Source organism: Neopelma chrysocephalum, unplaced genomic scaffold (genome assembly GCF_003984885.1).
Source record: "Neopelma chrysocephalum unplaced genomic scaffold, ASM398488v2 Primary Assembly neopelma1_59, whole genome shotgun sequence".
Classification (NCBI taxonomy): Eukaryota; Metazoa; Chordata; class Aves; order Passeriformes; family Pipridae; genus Neopelma; species Neopelma chrysocephalum.
This window is the reverse complement of record NW_020897714.1, coordinates 24,552,535-24,574,597: the sequence shown is the minus strand read 5'-3', so window position 1 is coordinate 24,574,597 and position 22,063 is coordinate 24,552,535. Positions and strand designations below refer to the sequence as shown.

Genomic DNA, 22,063 nt, shown 5'->3' with positions numbered 1-22,063 from the left:
CCACACATCCAGGTTCAGCTGTTAATACTTCAAGCGGCTTTTTAGAACTGAAGGAGGAAGAGAGATTGCCAGCAGCCTTGTGAAATGCGGAAACCAGCTTTTTCTTGCTAGGAGGCAATGTGGGAAGGGGCAAAAAGAGGGTTTTTTTCTAGGTAATTCCCCAAATCTTGATGTTTGTGCAAATACCTCCCTGTCTAATGAGCAATTCGGGAGCTCAGCACCAGGACAGCCAATGCTTCAGTACAGGATTAACCTCTGAAGGAAGAGCACAGTAGCATCTTATACAAACTGTGGCTTAAGTTTGCCTTGCCATGAAGCACACAGCACTTTCCTGCCTCCTCCAAGGATTCAAGCTGGGCAACTATGTTGCATCATTTCGGCATTGCTAACAGAAGGGCTGAGGCAGCAGCTACCGTGTCATGTCTTCAGCAGAAACCTTTAAGTCTCATGTCTTCAGCCGAAACCTTTAAGTCTCGGCAACTTCCTCTGAGGATGCTGAAGCAAACACTGTCCAGACCTGCAAGTGAACAAGTTACAAATGACATCTCTGGTTTGAAATGGTGCGTGGGCGCGACGTGGGCGAATGTTCCCTGCCCTGGGTGTTTTCTAAAGGTCTCTGAAGCATGAGGCATGACTGAATGACTTGTGTTTTCTTTAAATGACGAGTGGGTGAATCTTGAATCATTGGTCTGCTTTTATTTTTGTTAGATGTGTGTGGGCTGACAACATGACTCAGTATTTTCTCTGCAGATGCAAAGATCGTACTGCCAATTCTGGGTATGCTTCAGACAGTTTCACACAGAGAACTGGAATGCTTTTTCAGTCCAGAGCTTTGCTTTTCGGCAGTCTTAAATCTCTTGATGTGAAAATAAATAAGTAATTTTAAAAATGAGTACTTTGCCAGAATCTGCAAAAATACACTGAAGAAATGGCCAAACATGTGGAAAGTACCTCTACCCCCATGTTTCCACAATAGTTTGTCTGATTTTTTTCATGTTATTCTGGAAATGGCTATTAACATCTGATTTCTCTTTGTGATTCTCCCTAGCCTCAGTTGCTGCTGGGCCATCTCTCTGTCTGCTGAGTATCATCTCTGGTGTTTATTTAACCACCCTTGCCCTACTAGGTGAGAGCCACCATCCTTGAACTGATGGCTGTGAGTTCTTCCCTCCTCCCAAGAGACAAATAGGCATATTTGTGGGTACCTGTATGTGGTTCAGACAGAAGTTCCAGAAAATGTTCCTTTCTCCCTTCTGGCAACCTCCCTGCCTTGCTCCCCCTTCTTTATCCTGCCTTTATGCCATGTACAGCATATGGCATGTGCTTTGGGAGATATGCAAGGCCAGGCATGGGCTTTGGATGCTTTTATTGTGCAATGGTGAGTGCTCTCTTCTCCCATATCCTCTTTGCTGATGTGCAGTGTGCTGGTAGTCACGTCCTTGATAAGAATGGCTTTCTTGCTAAGACCCTCATCTGTAATCATAGCCCAGCATCTTAAAGCCAGCAATAAACCATTTTTCCCTGCTGATAGCAGCCCTCAGCCCGCCCTGGACCTTGCTGAAGATCTGTGAATGGCTAGAGAATAACAGACCAGTGGATGGAGGATGTTGCAGAGCAAAGGTTGTCTATGAAGATGATGTGACTATGGATTTGCTCTGTAGAGCGTGCAGGGTGAAATGAATTCTGTTTATTTGATTGCTAACTTCTACCACAGAAGAATTTTCACACTCAACCCCTAGCAATGTCCTTGGCTAATGTGACCTGTACTTAGCAGCAGGACCCAAACCCCACTATGATCCTGACTCTGTACTGACCCATACAACACACCTGGCCCATATATGCACAAGCATGTATTATAGTGCTAGGGAACTGTATCATCTTTCTATCATTCTAGTTTCTCAGTCCTAAGATTTACTCCCTATTCCTGGCATTTTCTCTACCTTCCACTGCCTACCCATGGCAATCTTTCACCCCAAGCTTAAGGCTGAGCACATCCACCATCCCTACAAACTTCATGGAAAGCCACTTGATGTGACTGGCTCAAGTGCTTTTGCAGCTGTATCTCATAATGACAAGAACTGGGTACCAGGCCTTATAATTTCTCCACAATCCTCACATTATTCAGGAATAATCCTACGCTTTAGGCTCTTTTTACCCCACAGCCTGATTCCAACCTTAAGCATAAGCTATCAGCCAGCACTCCTTGAAACACAAGCAGAAGCATTCTGCTTTACTGAGTACCAGCACTCAGGCTTGCCCTGAGGAGGAAAGAGGTGGTGCTCTTTAGTCCTCAGTGTCCCAATCCCTCACCTTGACTTTAGTGTCTGAAGACCTGATGCTCCTTATCTCTGTACCTCTGAGTTCCAGAGCCACTCACCCCTGCCAGCCCCAGCCACGTGTTTCTAAGGTATTTGCTAGAGTCCAGGCATGGGGATGGAGGCATCCACTGGGACTTGCTGGGTTTAGGGGCTGGAAGTTGTGTTTGTCAGAAGTTGTGCTTGGTGGGGCAGGGCACGTATTGTGGAGTTTAGGGTGGAAAGATTATGGTTGGGCACAGCTTGAAGGATCAACTGGCTTACTCCAGCTGCTGAGGGGATGGTAGGCTGGGTGCAACCTAGAGCATGGGGCGAGGGGGAGCGTGACAGTGTCTGTACATCAGACAGACACTGATGGTGTGTTCCACTGATCACTCTCCTTTCTTAAGAAAGGCTTCTTTGCTCCTGCCTGCCTACATCTCACTATGAGCTTTACTTTGCACTCTTAAGGTCACAACTTCTTTTTTTCAAAAAAAAAAAAAATGTCCTGTAATCAAGACCTGTGAAGTGTGCTGAGATCAGCCTGCTGCCTCATTCTTTGCACTCTCATGGATGGGCAGCTTTCTTGTGTGTCAAGTGAAAACTTCCTCACCCAACCCCGTAGTGCTGGACTCACCCTGAGCCAAGCCAGGTCTCCTCCCACGTCGCTCACGTTAGGCAGCCTCACCCCATCTCTTACAGGAATACCCAACCTACGCAACGTGTGCCTCACCGAGGCTCTCTTGTTTGCAGACACCTCCTGAAACACAACACGTGTGCATTTTTATGGCCAATTTGGACAACGTCATCGCTCCAGATGGTAACTGCAACTTCTAGATAAGACCCGACGTGTGACAACCTAAGAAACACCAAACTGAGGAGGAAGGAAGGAATCGTCCGTTTTCAAACGCCAGCATGGCTACATATACTGACACTGTTGCACAAACACAAACAATTTTAACTGGAACAGTTGCTTCTTGGTAGTTGTTCCATTACCTGTAATTGATTATGCCAGAGCTTGCAGCCTCTATGATCAGAAAGCGACTTCCTCTGTGTGCTTTCGAATCAGATTAATAAAGGGAAACAATATTTCTACTGAGAAAGCCTCTTGGTATGTATTATTTCCTGAAACCCTGAAATTGACATTTGTTACCTTGCTGGTGTTTCTTACCCCCATGAAACAACATCAGTGTTTTAGACAACTGATATGTCCGTGGACAGATTTTCAGTTGTTGAAATACTGGGATGTGTTGGGAAACAAAAGAGTACTGAAACACCCACTAACAATGTCCTGCAGGTCAGAACTTTCTAAATAGGTCAGGGTTTGGTCCGAGAATCTGGTGTTTCTTGAAGATATCCTTTACATTTCCTTTGTATCTCTATTTCATTCTCCATTCAGTCACAGAGCCTGCATGCTGGATTTATTTGTTTTACATTTCTTTGCTGTCCAATTTGCTGCCAAATCATCATCTCATATTGCTGTCTTATATAAACGTTAACATTAGCAAGCTTCACAATAACAGCCTGGAAAGGAAACATTTACTTCTGAGCTTCCCCCTGCCAAACAAATGTACAGCGTTTGCTTTTTTTGTGGCTACTGGTTAAGGCCATGGGATATAAAATTATAATGCTGTAGGCAGTGTTAGTCTATTACAGTTATGATCACTGTAACATGCGCTTAAACATGTTTATTGTTTTGCTTTTAAATTCCTACGTTCAGCATGGAGGACACAAGTCCCCATTTCCTCACATAATCTCCATAGCTCCTTGAAAGTCTGCAGGAAAACAACAACTCCATTTTTAAGCTCTACTTTCTTGTTCTGGGTGACACATAGTGAAAGCATCGGTGTTACTTTTCTGTCCTGAAAGAAGGGGTGACGGCGTGAAATGCAATAATGATGAAAAAGTACAAACGTATGCAGAGAGCTTGAACAAGAAATAAACGAGAGGAACCCGCAGCTGGGCAGCATGGAAACACTGGCCTGTCCTAAAATCAGACGTGCCTCTGCCCCGAGGTCCCTCCGGGAGAAAGCACCAGTGCATGTCCACCAGCATTCCGCGTGTGGAATTCAGTTTGTGCCTGATGAGTTGGGGACAACACTTTTCAGAAATTGCAGTATGTGAGTGGTACGTCATTGGTTTCCTCTGCCCCTCGGCGGGGCCCTTCAGGTACCTAACTCGCATGAGGAGGATTCAGCCGGAACCGAGGGAGACTTGCGCGGGCCCCAGTGCCGAGGCTAGTAGAGCCCGGCTGGCCCCGGCAGCTGCTCCGACCGACCTGCGCCGGCTCCTGGGGGACAGGACGGGAGAAGAGGGGACAAGACTAGAGAAGACAGGGCTGGACAGGGCAGGACGTGCCGACCCTGAGGCGCCGCCGCCGCGGTCGTTACATAACGGGGGGGGGGAGCGGCGCGCGCCGGGTCCCGCCCCCCCCCGCCCGTGTCCTCGCGGCACCCCTCCCCGCCCCCTCCCCGCGTGACGCTAACGGGCGGGGGCCCAGCGCGTGCCTCCCCGCGCCCCGCCCCCCGGTAGGGGCGGCACGTGCGCGCTCCTCCCCGCGCGCCTGGCGGGGGAGGGAAATCGCGCTCCCCCCGCGCACGCTCAGTGCCCGCCGCCCTCGGGCCGGGCCGGGAGGGGCGGGACCGGGCGGGGCAGAGAGGGGCGCTCCGTTCGGCGGGGCGCAGGCGCGGCGGGGCCGGTCGCCGTGCGGGGCGGGCGGGGAGGGCGGGGCGGTTCCCTCCTCCCCCCCCCTTCCATCCCCATCCTCCTCCTTCCCCCGCCTCCGCGGGGGCTGGGTGACGCACGTGCGCGCGCCCCCGCGCGCTGTTGTCCGCTCGCTCCCGAGCCGCCCGCCCGTGCGCGTGCCTGCCGGCGGCGGGGGGCGCGCGCGGCGTGCGGGGCCGGCACGCGCGCTGTTGTTATTGGCGGCGCCGCCGCGGCCGCGGCGGAGGGAGCGGGGCGGGGGGAACGGGACGGGACGGGGAGGAGCGGGCGGCTCAGTCAGGGAGTTCTTTAAAGATGGCCGGAGCGGCGGCCGCCGCCGCGACCCCCGTGTACTGCGTGTGCCGCGAGCCCTACGACGTGAGCCGCTTCATGATCGAGTGCGACATCTGCAAGGACTGGTTCCACGGCAGGTACAGTGCCGGGAGCAGCGCCGGGGTCGGGGCGGCGCGGCGGGGCAGCGGCCGGGGCGGGCGGCCGGGCGGCCACCGGGCACAGGCGGTGGCAGTCGCCTCCCCCCCCCCCCTCCCTCCCGGCGAGGGGACAATGGCTGCGCGGCGGCAGCACGGAGGGACCCGCGGGCGCCCGGCCGGTCCCGCTCCCCGTGCGGTGGGGACAGCGCCGGTGCCGGCGGGGGCGGCCGTCCCCGGGCACATGGGTCCGCGGCTGCGAGGGGGCGGACGGGCCGGGCCGGGCGGGGGGGCCGGTTACGAAAGAGCAACAGATGCGGGGCCGGGGCCACCCCGAAGTTGTGCGGGCTGTGCGGAGGCGCCGCGTGTCCCCCCGCGCCCCCGGGGGGTCTCTCCCGGGACAGGGCGGTCTCCCGGCGGAGAAGTGCGGGCGCCGGGGCTGCCCCCGGCCGGCTGCGAGCTCCAGGATGCCCGTGCGTTTTGTTTGCGGGGCGGGGGGAGCGTAGGAGGAGAAGGGTCTCCCCGCGCCTCTCTCCGCTTTGACGTTTCCAGCCCGGTCCCGAGCGGCCGCCGCCGCCGCGTGTTGTGTGTGTTTTGCGACCCGAGCGTGCGAATAATAAAAGGCCCGGCAGGAGGAGGAGGAGGCGGCGGTGGGGATCCACGGGCAGTTAAACAAAGGAGCAAGTTGCGGGCCCGCGGCGGCGGCGGCCGCTCGGCCGGGCCGGGGCTTGCGGGGGGCGCGCGGTGCCGCCCCCGCCGTGCGGGGAGCGCCGGGGCGAGCGCGGCGGCCCGTGATTGACAGCGCGGCGTTTAAATACCCCGAGCGGCCACAACAACAGCGCCGGCCGCCTGCGCCGCGCCCCCTGCCGGGCAGGGCCGGCAGCGCCGCCCCGGCCTGCCCCCGGCGCTGGGGGTGGGGGGGGTCTGCTTGTTTTGTGCCTTTATTTGTGGGTTTGTTTGTTTGTTTTTTAATTTGTTTCCTCCCCTCCATGGCAAAAGGCAGGCGCTGGCTGAAAGTAGGTTGCGTATCTAGGTGTTACTTAACAGGGATTGTTGCGCACGGGTGTTTTCACGCCACGTTTTTTAGGATGAAAGGCAGGCTCTCAGCGTTTCAGATGTTGACTCGTACGCCGGGGTTGATTTGTTCTTTGTATACGGGTTTTTCCCCCGGCTCGAACCGCAGTATTATAGAAACTGTGAAAAGGGGATTTGTAAACCATAAAAACTGGCCAAAGCAGAATTGTCATACCTTGAAAACAACTCCTCGTTAATATTTTTGTCTAGATTACTGCCAGTAAAAAGATGCTGAGCATGGTCAGAACTTTGAATGTGGAGTTTCATAGGGCTTTTTTTCTCAGTGCCGGCATCAGCCACAGATGTGTTGTGCCATCAAGGTACATTCGCGGTCTTGTCTCTTCTGTGGCTCTTTGTGGCTCTTGGCGTGGCAGCACTGGGTTTGTGTTCGTTTTCCAGAGAAAACTCTTGCCAGTGCTGTTGTTTGGAGTGAACTGCACAGCAACTCTTTTAGGTTACAGCAGCTTAATACAAGTTTGTCAAAACTCGGTCACTGCCTGCAGTAAAGGTGCAGACATCCCCTGAAGGTGTTTGTGAGGTTACAGGTTCTCTTTTTTCCAAGTATTTTTCTGCATTTGTGTAGTTGCTCTTTCAGTCTGTCCTGGCAATTGCTGAGGTTCCATGCAGGCTGAACTTAAATCCCAGCCTTGTGCGTCAGTATTACTGGGGTACGGGTGAATTAGTTTTTGGAATTGTTATGAGGAGGAAAGTATTGCCTGATTCAAAGGTGGGACAGACCACTTGGTAGCTTTCCTGAATCCTGATCTGCAAAAAGTTCCACAGTGGTTCCTGTGACTGAGCTCTGTCATGTAATGGGTAGAAAAACTGTGCTAGCACTGAACTGCTTTGACAGTCTGAAAACCTAAAAGTGGAAAATAAGCGAGCCAGCAGGAACTGGCAACAGCCATGCTGCTCTGGGATTTAGTTGCACGCTCACCCAGTCCCGTGACTAAGGGACAGGTTTGTGGGAGACCCAATGCCCTCTGCCAGCTCTGGTCTGCTCTGGTAGTGCCTTTGCCCTTGTTTTAAGAGTGTCTAAAGACCGTTACATAGCTTGCGAAAGAAAATATGCACTCTCAAATCTTGAAGTTTTTGGTGAACTTCTTGGTTTCATGTTTTCTTGATTTGATTTTTTAAATTTTTTTTCCCCTGGCCTGTGGAATGAGAGTGATGTTTCTTCAATGTTAAGAAATATATAAACCCAGATTTACTTAAGGCTGTGAAGTGCTAGCATGATACCTAGCACGTATTATTGGATTACAGACTCTTTGCTGCCTTCCTGTGTATAGTCAAGAGAGTGCCTGAACAGTACAGTGGAGGCAGTACAAAGTCTGATCTGACAGCTTGGTACTTAGTCCCTTTAAATTTTATGTGAATTTTTTCCCCCTGTGTTTCCTTTTTGCACTCTGTCTTCAAATGACTGTATTTTGGTTTGCTCTTACGAATACAGTGGTATTATCAAATATGCATTTTATTGCTTCTGACAAATATTTGTGTAAAAGCAAATGTTTTGTTGTGCCTGGCAATGCTGTGAACCTACATTGTGGGTTTTAGTTACTTTACCAGTGGGCCTAACATGCCTAACATCCAGCCACAGTCTTGTGTAATTACCCCTTGCTGAACAAAAGAGCGGAACGTGTGCTGTGCAGCGTTTGAGGCTTGGTGGCTGTCTTGAGTAGCTTGCAAGAGTGGAGAGATTACAGAGACTTAGATGTGACAAACTGTCAAATCTTTCAGATGGGCAAATCCATTTATACTTTAGACAATTTCTGTGTTTTCCCCATCTTTTTATCTTTTTTGTATGAAAATGTCACATTAAGCTGCTTCCCGCTTTCTGACTTGTCTAGGATATACTCCAGCTAGAATGCAGCATAAAAAGTCCTTTATTCTGCTCTAAGTGTTCAACTTTTTCTTGGATCTGTTCAGTAACTCTTGAAGCCTGTTTAATTTCTTGGCTTCATCTTCAAATGATGTGTATCATAGAATGATATTTCTCCGTCTCCCTTCATTTTTTTTATGCTCTCCCTCAGTTATTAGGGTAACTACATGCTGTCATCTTTTCTCACTTGTGTTTTTTTGCTGTGATATATGTAACCTTATGCACAGAATATCTTTTTTTAAACCGATCTTGCAGTCAGCTCTGTTCTTGAAATATGTTTGTGAAGTTTGCAGAAATCCTATTGTCAGCTTTGAAATTTTTGTCCTTTTTTGTGTTCGTGATATCTGTACTTGACTAGATTTATGTGCGTTGCATAGATGTCACTTATTTCTGTAGACTTCAGACAGGTCAGAACAAACTGAACAAACTGAAGTTTAAGCATATAATTCAGGTATTGTCTGTAGCACTTCAGGAGTGAATGACTGTAGAGTTGGCTTTTTGAGGAGGTTTGCTTTGTATAGCTGCGCTGGTCCTGTACTGATTGTAAAGGAGCAGGGAGAAGTCAGTCAGGTAAACTGAAAATTAAAAATGCAGGTGTGCCTATGAAGTCTTCTGAGCAGCACTTTTCCAGGGGGTGTTTTGTTTCTCAACAAAAATACAGTGAACTTCTGACATGTCTCAATGATGAATAGGTTAAGAAATTATCAAGTGTGTGGATGTCAATTACAGTAAAGGCCTCTGCCTTTTGAAATGCCTGCAGCCTTTCTAATGTATTTTCTTACAGTGACAAAAAATTATTTTTTTTAAACGGAAGAAGTGTTTTATTCTTCAAAGTTAGAATAGTGAGGAATGGGAAGGGAAAGCATCCTTTTTTTTTTTTTCAAAATGAGTAGTTTTTCTGAAAATTTCATAATGGTGTCAACTCTTATGTCTTCCCCCTCAAGGAATAAAAAGGCAGAAAACAGCCCATCCAGCTTTGCTCAACTCACATCTTCAGTGTTTTGTGTAAATGAAGCTTAAATTTAGAAGCCATAAATACTTTTTCTTTTATAATTTTTTGTGTTTACAGAAATAAGCATTTAATTTGAGCAAGTTAGAGGGCAATAAAGGAAACACAACACTAACCTGTATGTAGTGTACGTATGCATGCACTTCTGTTGCAAAGCAAAGTCAAATTGATTAAATTTATATGGAATTTTTAAAAAATTGATAGCTCTTGCTCTCAGGATTAATTTTGTATTCTGTATAGTCTCGAAAGAATTAACTTTCCTTTTCCCTTTCCTGGAGCATTTCATTGATGGTATTTTGCTATTAGGTGTTTGATATTTTTTGCAGCTTTGTCATTATTGAAAAACATTTAATAACATCGTTTGAAAAGAAAGGTGATCCATGTACCTTTTGAAGATGATTATTTAAACTGCAGATGCCTTGAGGCTTTTTTTCCTCAAATGGAGGAAAAATTCAGCACCAAAATCACGTCTGAGTGAAGTTCACATAGGACATAGTTTTTCTGATATTGTGTAGATTTGAACATGTCTTCATTTGATCTCTGAAGAAACATAAAACTTCTCAGCCACTCCTTAGCATGATCTCGATTTAAAGTCAAGGTTCCCTCTTACAGCTGTTAGGTTACATGCTACAGGTCTCTCTGAATGCACTGGTTTATACTCTGAAGGCAGGCTTTCTCCTTAAGAAAAGAAGGAAATGTACATGCTATAGTGACTATTTTTCCTGAATTGGTTCTTTGTTTTGGAGCTTTATACATGAGGTTCTGCACGATGGGCTTCGCCAACTCTTTGCTGTTGAAAGAGGCTGTCCCACTCCTGGCTGCATGCTACTATAATTCCTCTTTTGCTGGTTCAGTGCTTGCCTGATTGGTAAATCAACTCTGCTCACAAAACTGACAGAACCCATTCTCTTGCTGGGTTAGCTTTTTGTTGGGTTACTGAGCTGAACAGGCTCATCAAAGGTTAGGATGAGTCTGAGGGTGTTGCAAAACACTGATGAGGACTGTGTTGCTGGAGATGATGATAGTGGGTCGGAAAAGACAGAAGAGTTGCTCATTTTTCTTCCTCACTGCCCACTTTGGGATCAATAGCTTACCCAGTTTTGTGGAACCTTGTTTTTGTGTCTCAGTCACCATATGTGATTCCGCTTTGAATGCGATGGACTCGGCCCAGACTCAGCTGCTCATCTAGCAGGGTCTGTGGGAGTCAAGGACTTCCAGCGCAGCTGCAGGAGTGCAACCCCAGAGCATCATCTGTTTGCAGGGGCAGGTGAAGCTCCTGCATCTATCTTAAAGGGACTTGAAGCACAAGGCATGGTGATGCTTATGGCAGGAAATGTGAAGGCTGCAAAGCGATTATTGCAAATACCTTCTGGTGCGGACCTTCTGTTTACAGAAAATTAAGACCTTGTAGTTAGAAACTACAAGGGACCTGAACTCAATCAACAAATCCTTGTCTGGTCAGTAAAGCTTTGGACTGTCACCAGAGGCTCTTGAGCTGACTTTCTGATGTTTGTAATGTATATGCCTTAAATTCTTTAGGTGGCAATTTGGTGTATCTCAGGGAAGTGTTTGAGACCTCAAGGGAAAGCTAATGTGGTTGTTAACCTTACTTTTCCTTGTCTTAGCTTTGTTTCCTCAGAAGTAAGATGGAAGCCTCAAACTTAAGTCTGATGAGCTGTGTGTCCTCTGCCAAAGAATTAAGTAACTTCAAGTGACTTGAGCTCTTCTAACAATACAAAAGCTGAAACAGTTTTGGTTAAACTGAGAAGAAACTAGTTATAATGAGGCTGCTAGACAAGCACTTGTGTAATTGGGTGTCTACTTCCAACCCTTTTATATTCTTCATTTGAGCAAACCGTTTTTTTCCTTCTTGGTTCCCATCTGTGAAGTGGGAAGACTTATTAATATATATTAAAGTTAGATGTATTCTACTGTAGTAAGCACTGAAGAGTTGCAGGTATTCAAATGTCTTCAATTTTGAAGCTGTATAATAACATGTGGAATTATGTGTAGAAGTTTTTTTCTTTATAGTTTTCTTGAAAAACTGGCTTTATTTGAAGTATGTATGCTTTGGAAGTTAACGCTTCTTTCCTTTAGATCTGTAATTTGGTAAATTTTTTTCATTTGTTGTTCTGGAATAGAAGGCAGTAGATGTTTTAGAATATGCTTTCTGACATAGTAATTAGGACAAGAAAAACTGTATTTCCAATAAAGATCTCTAAGAGAACTGAATGGTACATAATGCAGCTTTTTTAATTAGAACTCCAACAAGAGTCTAGTGAGTTATTAAATGGTAGTAGTTCTAATTTCTAATTAATTATTAGAAATTATTTCTAATTAATTATTACCTTTTCTGTGTTAGTTAAAAGATACAGGTGTTCACATTTAGTGATTGAAAATACCTTAATTTTTTATAATATTATATTTATATTATAGTTGACCTATATTTTTGGTACAATATTTTTTCCTTTGGCCATTCTTGACTTTACAAACAAAGGCACTGTTAAGTATTTATGTGTAAGTTAACTGTGTAGTAGTGAATTTTTTATTAGCTAGTTCATTTATGATGATTTTATACTCCAAAGTGTCATTTGTTGGTGCTTATGTAGCACTTCAGTATCTTCCTTTCCTTTTGTTATGTTTAATACATGCATGATTTGACTGAAGTGTTCAAAATGTTTTTAGAAGGCTCTGTTTTGTGACTTTTGTATCTACAAACTACAGAGGTAAGAGAAGTCTGAGTGGGAGACTGCTGCTTGGTACATTTAATTTCTGTATATATCTGCTAGGTGCTACAGTGCAGAGTGTGAAATATATTCTTTTGTTTTAAACTTATGTTGATCTGTTGATAATGCTGAGTTCTCTTAGGGTAACACAATGGCAGTAAAATGGATTAAGCCTTACAGTGGAGTATCACTCTGTTAGCTGCCAGTGGGCAAAATCACATTAATTTTGTTTTCATTCTTCATTTGTGGTTTCTAGCTTTTCTTTTTGTGGACAGTTTTCATATTCATTAGCAGATTTTTTTATGCTCAGTGCAGTTTTCTGTGCACTTTCTGCATCATCTTTTGAAAGATCATGCAAAACAGTGTCTCCATTCTGTTGACATAATAGTTTGCACAAGTTGAAAATGAACTAATACTCTTCATGTAAATATTTGTAATTTCCCTACATCATTGTAAAATAAAATACCATTGTCTCAAAACAACTCTGAGTAATCTGTAAAGACTTCTGTAGGTACAATGCGCATGCTTAAAACCATAAACATGCTGAAATTTTACCTTTTGTCTCATTGCTCAAGTATGAAAATTCAATTAACAACATTACTATTGCTATATTATCAATGTATGAGAGATATTTTAGTGAAATATATAGCTTTTAAAATAGTTAAGCTATTTTTCATTTGTCAGTCCTTTCTAATGTGTTGTAACATTAGCTCGTGAATACACAGAACTAACAATCTATGGGGTATGAATAGTCTTGAGATGTCTGCTGTATGGTGGTAATGTCGATTTATGTGGTTAGTTACATCTCCTCAGGTCAATTCTGCTTTTGAATGGAATTAATATTTAATACTGTTTTCTCCATTACTTCAGCATTAACTAAAGTAGACTTCAAAACTGGTTTCTTTTTGAAAATATTGAGTTCATTGTTGCTCAGGCAAGCATAAATGCTGATGTTTGCCACAAAAGCAAGAAAGCTTTTTTTTACAAAACCCTCCCACATCATTCTGTCTTAAAAGCCAACTGGAGTGAGAATGACTGTTGTAGATTTTTAATATATTGTGGTATGAAGTCTATTTATTTTCATCTGAAACTGTCAGCTGACACTACATCTAGCCTGGGAAATTAATTTCATAAATTTAATTGTGTTTATTCTGTTTACATTAATACTTTATTCACCTAAAGGCTCTTAAATCAGTATTCATGGAAGTGAGTGCAAGGAAAGGTGACTCTCTGAGAAATGGAATCTTTGATATTGAAGGCATGGGATTGATCTGATCTGTCATTCTTGCCACTTATCAGGCAGTATTTTCTGAAGAGACTGACATTTTTCTTTTGGGATATTGATGTTTGACTGCCAATAAACAAAGGCCAGATCAGATAAATGGGGAGCAACTAAAGAAAGTGCCCTGTCTTATTACCCAGTACTACTTGTAAAACTTCTAGTTGGCTTGCCCAAGGTACAGATTTTTAGTTTTGTTTCAATAATAAAAATATTTGAATCTTTTCACTAAAGGATTACATCATGTTCTTGACTTACAAAACTCAGTGTCAAGAACAAGCAGAAGAGAAATGACGTATTGCAAGTTAACATAGGGCTTTCGGGGGTGTTGGTGGGTGCATCTGTGAGCTGTGGAGTGCTGTGCGGAGCAGTCTAGGAACAGTATCAACAGCAAGGTAGCTGTGCTCATGTGGCACTGTGCTCAGGGAAATGTTGCCAGTCTGTCTCTCAGGATGGTGTTATCCTTTTTTATTTCATGGAGGTGTGCTGTGTTGACATATCACAGCCTCAAGCCCAAACACTGTCCTAGGTTTTTCTCTGTGCTTTATTGCTTATGTGAGAGGGGACCAAAAGAGTGTTAGGAAAAAAGTGTACACATGTAGTCTTCTAAATCTCAAGTTAAGTTCTGACTACAGTATTTGTCTGCCTGGAGGACAGATCAGTGTGAGGCAAAGGTGAGCAGCAACTTTCTGCCCCGATGCTGTGCTCTCCTGTGTGAACAGCGAGGGCATCTGGGAGCATCCCTTCACATCTCTTAACACTGTGGTAAAATGTGCTGCTCTGATGGAATGAATATCACAGAAGGAGTTTAGAGTGCTGTTCTTATTCTTGCTAAGAACAAACGGGACAGCTCTAGTATTGAGTGATTGGACTAACGTCCTTGCTGAAAAGTGCTTATTTAACATTTAACTGAGTGAAAGCAGATGCCTTGGCTGTACTTACACTCCCAGCGTGGTCAGCTGGCTTGTGCTTGAAGCATCATGAAGCTGGAGGATTTAGGTATTAACTAGAGTTAGAAGTGTCATTTGAGTAAATCAGAATTTTCTGAAGTGAAGGTGTATATCTTAAGTGCTTCTGCAAATGCTGACATTTATATTTTACTAGTAAGGGCAAATTCCACTTTCCCTTTGTTTTTTCAAATTAGTGTCTTAGCTACCATCACCAGTAAGAATGCATTCATCTTCCTGGCCCTTATTTGACTGTGAAAAAAATTCTCTTTTCTAATGAAAAAACACAAACCCTCCACTTTGGAGAATAATAAACTTTTTTACTCCTAGTTAGTTCTAGTACTGGATACTGAATAGATTTATTACTATAAGAGAGATCCAAGTCTTGTATATTGGTGAAAGGAAGATATCACTGGTGGCAGTGTTTAACGTGTTAATGTAAGGTGTCATTACTTACTTCTGACGAAGATGCCTTGCATACAAGTGGTCTTTTCCCAAAGGTTGTTCCTAACATTAAGGAATAGATATGAGATTTGTCTACAATCCTGTTTGTTTATTGCACATTAGTGCTCTTGTGCCTTTTTTCTTTCTCCCCAGCATGTCAATGTCCATGCAGGTCTCCAATTGGCTGAATCTCTCTGTCTTTCATAGGGTTGCACTGTATCTAATGCTCATTTTTCTTTGATGCTACACATAGTCTTAAACAGTGATATTATGTGTAGAGGAGGACAAGGAAGTGAAACAAAGTCATGAAAAAATGGTAAAACATGGGCAAATAAAGCTTCAGCCTTTAAATATGGTCAGATGATCAGTGAAATGATTCTGAGCAGACATCTTGTTTGTCTGGACTAAGCTTACATGAAGCAGGCACTGGTACATTTACATCATGTGATTAAGAGTGAATTGCAATGCATTCCTTACTGCTTTTGGTACATGTGTGCTGAGAATGGAAGTGAACAAAATCCTGTAGTATGTGAGGTCAGTTTTCAATGCAAACTACGTGGACAATTCCCAGAGAGTTGCTTGTGGACCATGTAGCAGGCTGAAGCAGTAAAGCCTCTGTCTGCAGTTTTCCACACCATTCCAGGGCAACACTAGTAAGCTATAACACGCTTTTCGTAATATATTCAAAATGCTTTGAATAGTCTGTTTTTCTGTGGAGCTTTTTTTTTTTTTTTAATTTTGTTGTTGTTGTGTGGGGGGTGTTTTTTTGTTGGTTTGGGGTTTTTTTTTCTTTTGGTACAGCTAATGGAGAATTTGGAGACAGAAGTAGCAGATAAATGTGTTTTATATAAATGTGTTGGTTAACACAATGTGGTAAAATTCTATTTCTTATAATGCCAACCTGATGAAGCTGGACAGGCATCTTTCTAGTGTGAATGTAGGCATTGTTCTGAGCCTCTAAGAAATTCATCAGCTTTCTGTGAAGTTTGTGCACCATGATACTTTGGAACAGGGTTTTTGTTAGGAAATGTGCTTTGTCCCTTAATATGCTTGCCATGTGTTTAGAAGAAAAACTGTAAATCTCTAGATGATCATTGTTGGAAACTTACTGAATATATGCCAAGAGGATGAGAGTAAGTAGATACTTCCTTTTCAAAATTCCGTACCAGACACAAAGTAACTGAATGGGACTTCTGGTTTTCAGGTGTCTGAAAAATTGGAACATCTGTTCACAGGGGGTATCTACAAAGGGAATAAATAAGCAACCAGTGAAGAAGAGGTAGTCCTCTAGGTGAAAAGCTGGATGGAAAGGTGTCAGAAAACTGAAGACAATGCAGAAGAAAACTGTTATCAGAACAAAGAATACTTGGGGGATATTAAAACTTCACACTCTTGCAGTAGAAGTTAATTTTGAACATTAATTTGTGACTGAAAAAAGCCTCTGTGCTAAAATGTCCATTACAGTGGCCAATCATTCTGAAGTGATGTGTGGAAGATCCAAGTTCTAATGCAGCCAATAGGCTTGGTGATGCTTGCTGATACAAATGCATGGCTGAGTTATTGATTAGGTGGAAACTGCTTTAGGGTGTGCACAAAATAAGAAGTGATGATTAAAATTAATTTACATTTAAAATGTAACTTTCAGTATCTTTCTCTGAATGGAATGCAATGTGAATCAGCTGCATCAAGTCCAATTTTAATTATTGCATTTTCTGAAGATAGATGTGCAGTTTGAGGTTGTCTTATGTAACTCTACATCTTGCATTGCTATAAGAAAAAAAAAGTCTTTTTAAAGAAAGGTGACTCTGGGTGTATTTGAATTAATGTACTACGAATTATATTGTAAGGTTGGGGAATTCTCACTCTTCAAATAGCTTGATTATTTTTTTCTTAGTATTTTTAGTTTTAGTTTCATAGCCAGTGCTATGTAATTTAAACAAACTGATAAATAAACTTTTCTTCTGTAATTGAACTGTAAGAAAATGGCTTAATGGTTCACATTCAGTGAATAGTCTAACTCATTAAAGGCTCTTTAAAGATCATTGACCTCTAAATCTTTATCTAGAAAACACTTGTGGTGAAGGATTTTTCTCCTGTCAGGTATTTACTACTTTTTGCTAATTATTAAAGAAAAATCTTTTTGGCACTTTCAGATTAGGTTAGTGGAGGTTGTAACGAAAAGCAAAACATTACTATTATTTTCAAGCTAGAAAAGCAACAGCTTCCAAAAAGCCTGGCAGGTATGAGGCAGGTTTAGGCAAATTTAAAGTCCTTGCCAGTTCCTGAAATATTTAGAGAAATGGACAGTTCTGCCTTTTTTTAAAGGAAAACAGGTGCATTCACAGTCACAGCATAGACTATTATGTTCCTGTAAGAAGTACTATTAAATCAGAAGACTAAGAAAGAGTATCAGTATGTCTTAAGACCTGGAAAAGATTGTGCTGTAATTCATGTTTACTGTATGTATATGTTCAGTAATGTCAAGAGCAGGGACCAGAACTCAAGATAATCTTGTCAAAGTCCGAGTGCCTTAACCAAACACTTGTGTTTGGGTCATGTTACATTCTGTTCTGGGCACATAATTCTTGGATACTTTTCTGCAGAGTAAGAGGTCATAAGTGGGGGAGATAAAGAGTATCTTTATACAAAAAGTAACATGGAGGTGAACATTCCCATGAGATGTGTGGGCTTGAACTCCCACACCCTGAATAAGCGCTGCTGCCATCTTGCTTGGAAAGACAAAAACTTTTCTCTTCCATAACTGCTTTTTAGTGCCCGGTCGTTTGAAAGTATGGCAGCTGTGCTTGCCTTCTGGCTTAGATGCCAGGGAATGTGGCACGTGCTGGCTGAGTTAGAGATTTTCTCCCAAAGAATTAATCTTGTGTTTTTCACAGTAAGTGAACCACGTCTCCTGTGATTTTTCCAGGGGACTTTTTGCACTAGGTCCTCTGCTTCATGCTTCATACTTCCCTTGTACATTTTTTGAGCATTCTTGTTTGAGTTATGAGAGTTTTCTCCATTACGAAGAAGAAGGTATTGTAAGAGCTGTGTGTATATACACTATACATACACTGATAAATGGATAAAATTTTTTTTTTTCCTCCCCCCCATAAAAGCTGTGGAGCTGAGGAGCACAGACTGTGAATTAAAGATTACTTTTGAAAGTGTTTGTATATAAAATCTAGAATACAAGATGTAGATTTGTGGTTTTGCAAATATTATAGATGATTCTAAATAGCTTATGATAGAGCAAAAATAGTTTTGGTAACCTGGATCTGAACTTTTAAGAATTTGAGATTAAAATCAGCATGTCAGATTATATCCAGAATAAAAATAATGGATGCAGATAAAATTCATTCTTAGTTCTGATGTAACTCAACCTCAAAATTCTATTTACTTTTGTTCTGCACTATTTGAAGTTTCCACGTGGTCTGAAAATTACTGTGCTCCATTAATTCCATCTGAAGAGGATTGAACAGTTAGATTTCTGTGGATAGATTAATGTGTAAAAGTAACTTCTTGATATGTTATGGTCTGCATGGATGCAGTTTTGACCAGTATGCCCCTCTGGACCTCTTTAAGCAGCTGAGAATCCAATAAAGATCTCTAAATTATAGCCATTATCTAGTTGGTTGAAGGAGCTTATTTTACTAACAGCTCTGCCAGCCAGCCAATGTAACATCTGATATTTAGACTCATTATCTGTGTATCTGAAACAGTTTGCTTGTATCATAGCTTAAATAGAAGTTAATGTAATCAGATACTCCATCTGCTTTTGAAACGAGCATGGTGAGCTAGAGATGATGAGCCAGTTTGCTCTCAGATTTCTTCAGAAATGAAGCATCTGTCTCTACTTGCTATTGACTGCAAGTCTATTTGCCTTATAAAAATAAGGTATTTCAAAGCTTTAGGAGCCATCATGTATTATTTTGTGTTGTGGTTAGAAGATGAAGAAATTATTCAGCTTACTAAAAAGCTTACTAAAAAGTTCTTAGCAATGTCTGAAAAATACTGTAGACTGAAGGAAGAATTACTCATTTGAAGAAGTAGAGGAGTTTAAAAATTTCTTCAAATTTTATTTTTCTTAAAGGAGAACTACTTAATGAGTTGAATTTTGAAGGCATTAAAAGATTTATTTCAGGTACAGCTGCAGAGACTCTGAATGCTAATGTGGCTTTTAAGGCTACTTAGGAGAAGGCTCCAGGAGGTCTTTAAAACCAATCAGGATAAGAAATTTTTAACCCAGCTAGGTGGTAAAGTGTATTTGGTGTAAGGAGCCAATTAAAAGGTGCCTAAAGAAGGCTGAAGCCAAGTTTGCTGTAGCTGCAGTCTGTAAAAGTAGTAAACCAGGCACACAGTAACCCAGAATAAGGCATTTGCTGCAATATGGTTTTAGGTTGTGCTGATACTGGTTGCTGGTGCTAGAATGTGGGAGACAGAAAATGGTATTGTCTAGTATCGATAGTAGAAAGTCATATTTTCAAATTATTCCTGACATCATTTTCCAATTAAAGGAGCACAGTTTAAAAACAATAATTAGTGTCCTAATCAATGCCCTCAGGTTAGGAAGTCATTTTGGTTTGTTGTTGTTCACCTCCAAACCTTTTTTTATCACTTGAGATACTTGAGAACAAGACAGATCTGATGGTGTCTACTGACAGTGTTACTCAGGATGTCGTAAGCTTTGCAGACTGTGCATTGCATAAAATAACACAGTACTGATAGTACTTGTCAGGCTTCATGATCTTTTTAAACAGCTCATCTTTATTAAGCAACCTGATCTTTCTAAACAGCTCATCTTCATTAGGCAACCAGAATAACCAGCTAATACTCTCTGTAGGAGGCTGCAGTCCGTGCACTTCGTTGATGAGGAACATTCAACACTTCTAGCTGTTGAGACGGAAATGGAACTGCTGAAGACATACCGAAACATTCCCAGATGAATTAAAAAATGCTTACAGTGCAGATTGCCTAAAAAGAGGTGGTTGAACTAAAACTGATGTTAGAAATGTTTGTTACATAAATGTTTTTTTTTTGTGAGACTTGGGTGTAGGTAATTCTGGAATTTAGAAACTGCTGTGAGTATGCAAGTCAGTGAGTATTAAAGAACCATTAGTGAGGTTTTTTTCTGATCAGCCTCTAAAAAATAAACCCCAAACATTAAACCTTGTTGTTTCCCTGAAAGTGGTATTTGTTTAAATAAGAGCATATAGATATCTTCCTGCTTCAAAGTGGTCATCACGTTTCTCTCAAACTAGAAGGTGAGAATCTAGCTGAAATTTTGTCCTTCTAATCTTGCCCTGCTTTATGAAAACCCATGTTTAGAAATGTAGCTTCCAAACTGTTTGGATTACTTGTTTTATAGTTACTGTTGTACTTCAGTGAGATGTTGGAAAGAGTGTTTTGTAAGCAAATAACATACTGGTCATGACATAAAGTCAGACATCTGCCTGGTACTTGCATCAGCTGCTCCTGTAGCTGGAGCTACAGATAACTGGTCTCAAGGAACTGATTAGGCACTTCATCAGAGAAGGACTGGGTGCCAAAAGGCATTCAGACTAAGACCATCTTAAATGTTGTGCTAAGAAAACCTTGATTCATATATGACATCTAGTGCCAATGCATGCATCTCCTGGAATTAGTAATGTCTCCTTTGATGTTGTGCGGAGTATATGATTAAAGTCTAGGAAGTTTTCCACATTGCAGGGATGTTCCATGCAGTCTAATTGGTAAACTATTGGCAATTTATCTATTAGGTCGGAGTAGTTCTGGGTATTACTGTATAATGAAGGTGAAGTCCAATGGTAGGCCTGACCAGGTACAGTGACTTGCATGGCCAAGAGGAGCAATCCTACTTCTCATATCCCTCTCTCTAGATTACATAGCCCCATTCCCTCTCATGAATTGGCTCTGGCAGTTGCCCAACTGTGCTGTGAGCTAACTCGGTAAACAGGCAAAAGACTGGCGAGGTTACTTTCTGTCAGAGAAACGAGTGAAAACAGGTTCCCTTGTAACCTGGCAAGTACCAAGGCCACTGCAGGGAAGGGGAATAGGAGTGCTTGCTTGGAAGGGAATGAGTAACCTGCCTCTTCCAGTGGGTGCAAGCTGTTAGATTAATGCAAGCTGTAATGGCTTCCTAGGATTTGTTTGTCATTTTGGGTTGAACCTCAGTTTCTCTTCATAGGATGTTTCTGTGTTTAATTCTGTTAATTTCTCTTTTCTTTCCTTCCCTTCCAATGGCCTCTCTCTTAGAAACAAGTAACTAATATGTCTGTTCTATGTATAAAAGGCCCTTGCTCTACTTAATAGGAAACTACACTGGAACTGAAATTTCTGTTGATTGTGGTCAAAGAACTTGGGATGCCAGTAGATCTTAACCATATCATATGCAATGTTTCATTAAGATGGCTAGTGGGAATGAACAGGAGTCTATGGGCAAGTTGGAGCTGAAGAAGCTCAAGACAAAAAACTAAGAATGTAAAAGTTTAGGTGGGCAAATGTATCTGGACTATATATCATTGAATCATGGAATCATTAAGGTCAGAAAAGACCTCATATAAGATCATTGAGTCTAACCACTGAATTAACACTGCCATGTTCACCACTAATCCATGTCCCCAAGTGCCACATCCACACATTTTTTGAACACTTCCAGAGATGCTGATTCCATAATTTGTATATAATATATATATAAAAGTAAGGCCATATAATATATAGCCTAAATTTGCTGTATTGAAGTTTCATAGTTGCTTTATTCCCGACTGACTAAAAATTTAATTAATTTGTATACTGACTTCCCTTTTTTACCTTCTCATTATCTCTGTAGCGCTTAGGTTATTTCTTCCTCTTTTTCTACTGAGGAGATAATGGTAGCAATTTGGGGTAGTAGTTTGTTCTTGGGTAGAATACAACCACACACAAACACTCAGTTTAAGATGTCTCTTTCAGGATAGCTATGGCAGATGTTTTAAATGGTTGAAGATTTTGTGGTTTGGTGGTGGGGTGTGGGGTGGGTTGTTTTTTTGTTTTGTTTTGTTTTTTTCTTTTCATAGAATCAAGACAGAGTGTCAGTTCTGCCTTTAAAACCTCTGATTTTGACGCTATTATTTTAAAGTACTTATTTTTTACTTGTTGTAAGTTCTGGATTTTTTTTTTCTTATTTGTAAGCACAATTGTAAGAGAATAATCCTGGCTGAAAATTGAAATAAGGCAAATTAACTAAATAAAATGCAGTTATGTGTCAGGGGGTTTTACTAGGTAATGGTATATCTCAGGGGAAG

At 42.5% G+C, this 22,063-nt stretch overlaps 1 protein-coding gene and 1 long non-coding RNA gene across 6 annotated transcripts in view; both read left to right on the top strand.

The window, feature by feature from the left end:
* The first annotated feature begins 446 nt into the window (after positions 1-446).
* On the top strand, positions 447-3,393 carry LOC113966239. The gene is made up of 2 exons (XR_003533749.1): positions 447-560; positions 1,049-3,393. It is a non-coding gene; the product is annotated as an uncharacterized LOC113966239 (long non-coding RNA).
* Positions 3,394-5,251: 1,858 nt separating this feature from the next.
* KDM7A (lysine demethylase 7A) overlaps positions 5,252-22,063 on the top strand; it is an 89,099-nt gene continuing 72,287 nt past the window's right edge. For all 5 annotated transcript variants that reach the window (XR_003533735.1, XR_003533734.1, XM_027680528.1 and 2 more), the window contains exon 1: positions 5,252-5,428. Coding sequence is in view for 3 of the 5 variants with exons in the window: in XM_027680528.1 (XP_027536329.1) it covers positions 5,313-5,428 (116 nt within the window). In the remaining 2 variants the exon portion in view is untranslated. The remainder of the gene's footprint in view (positions 5,429-22,063) is intronic.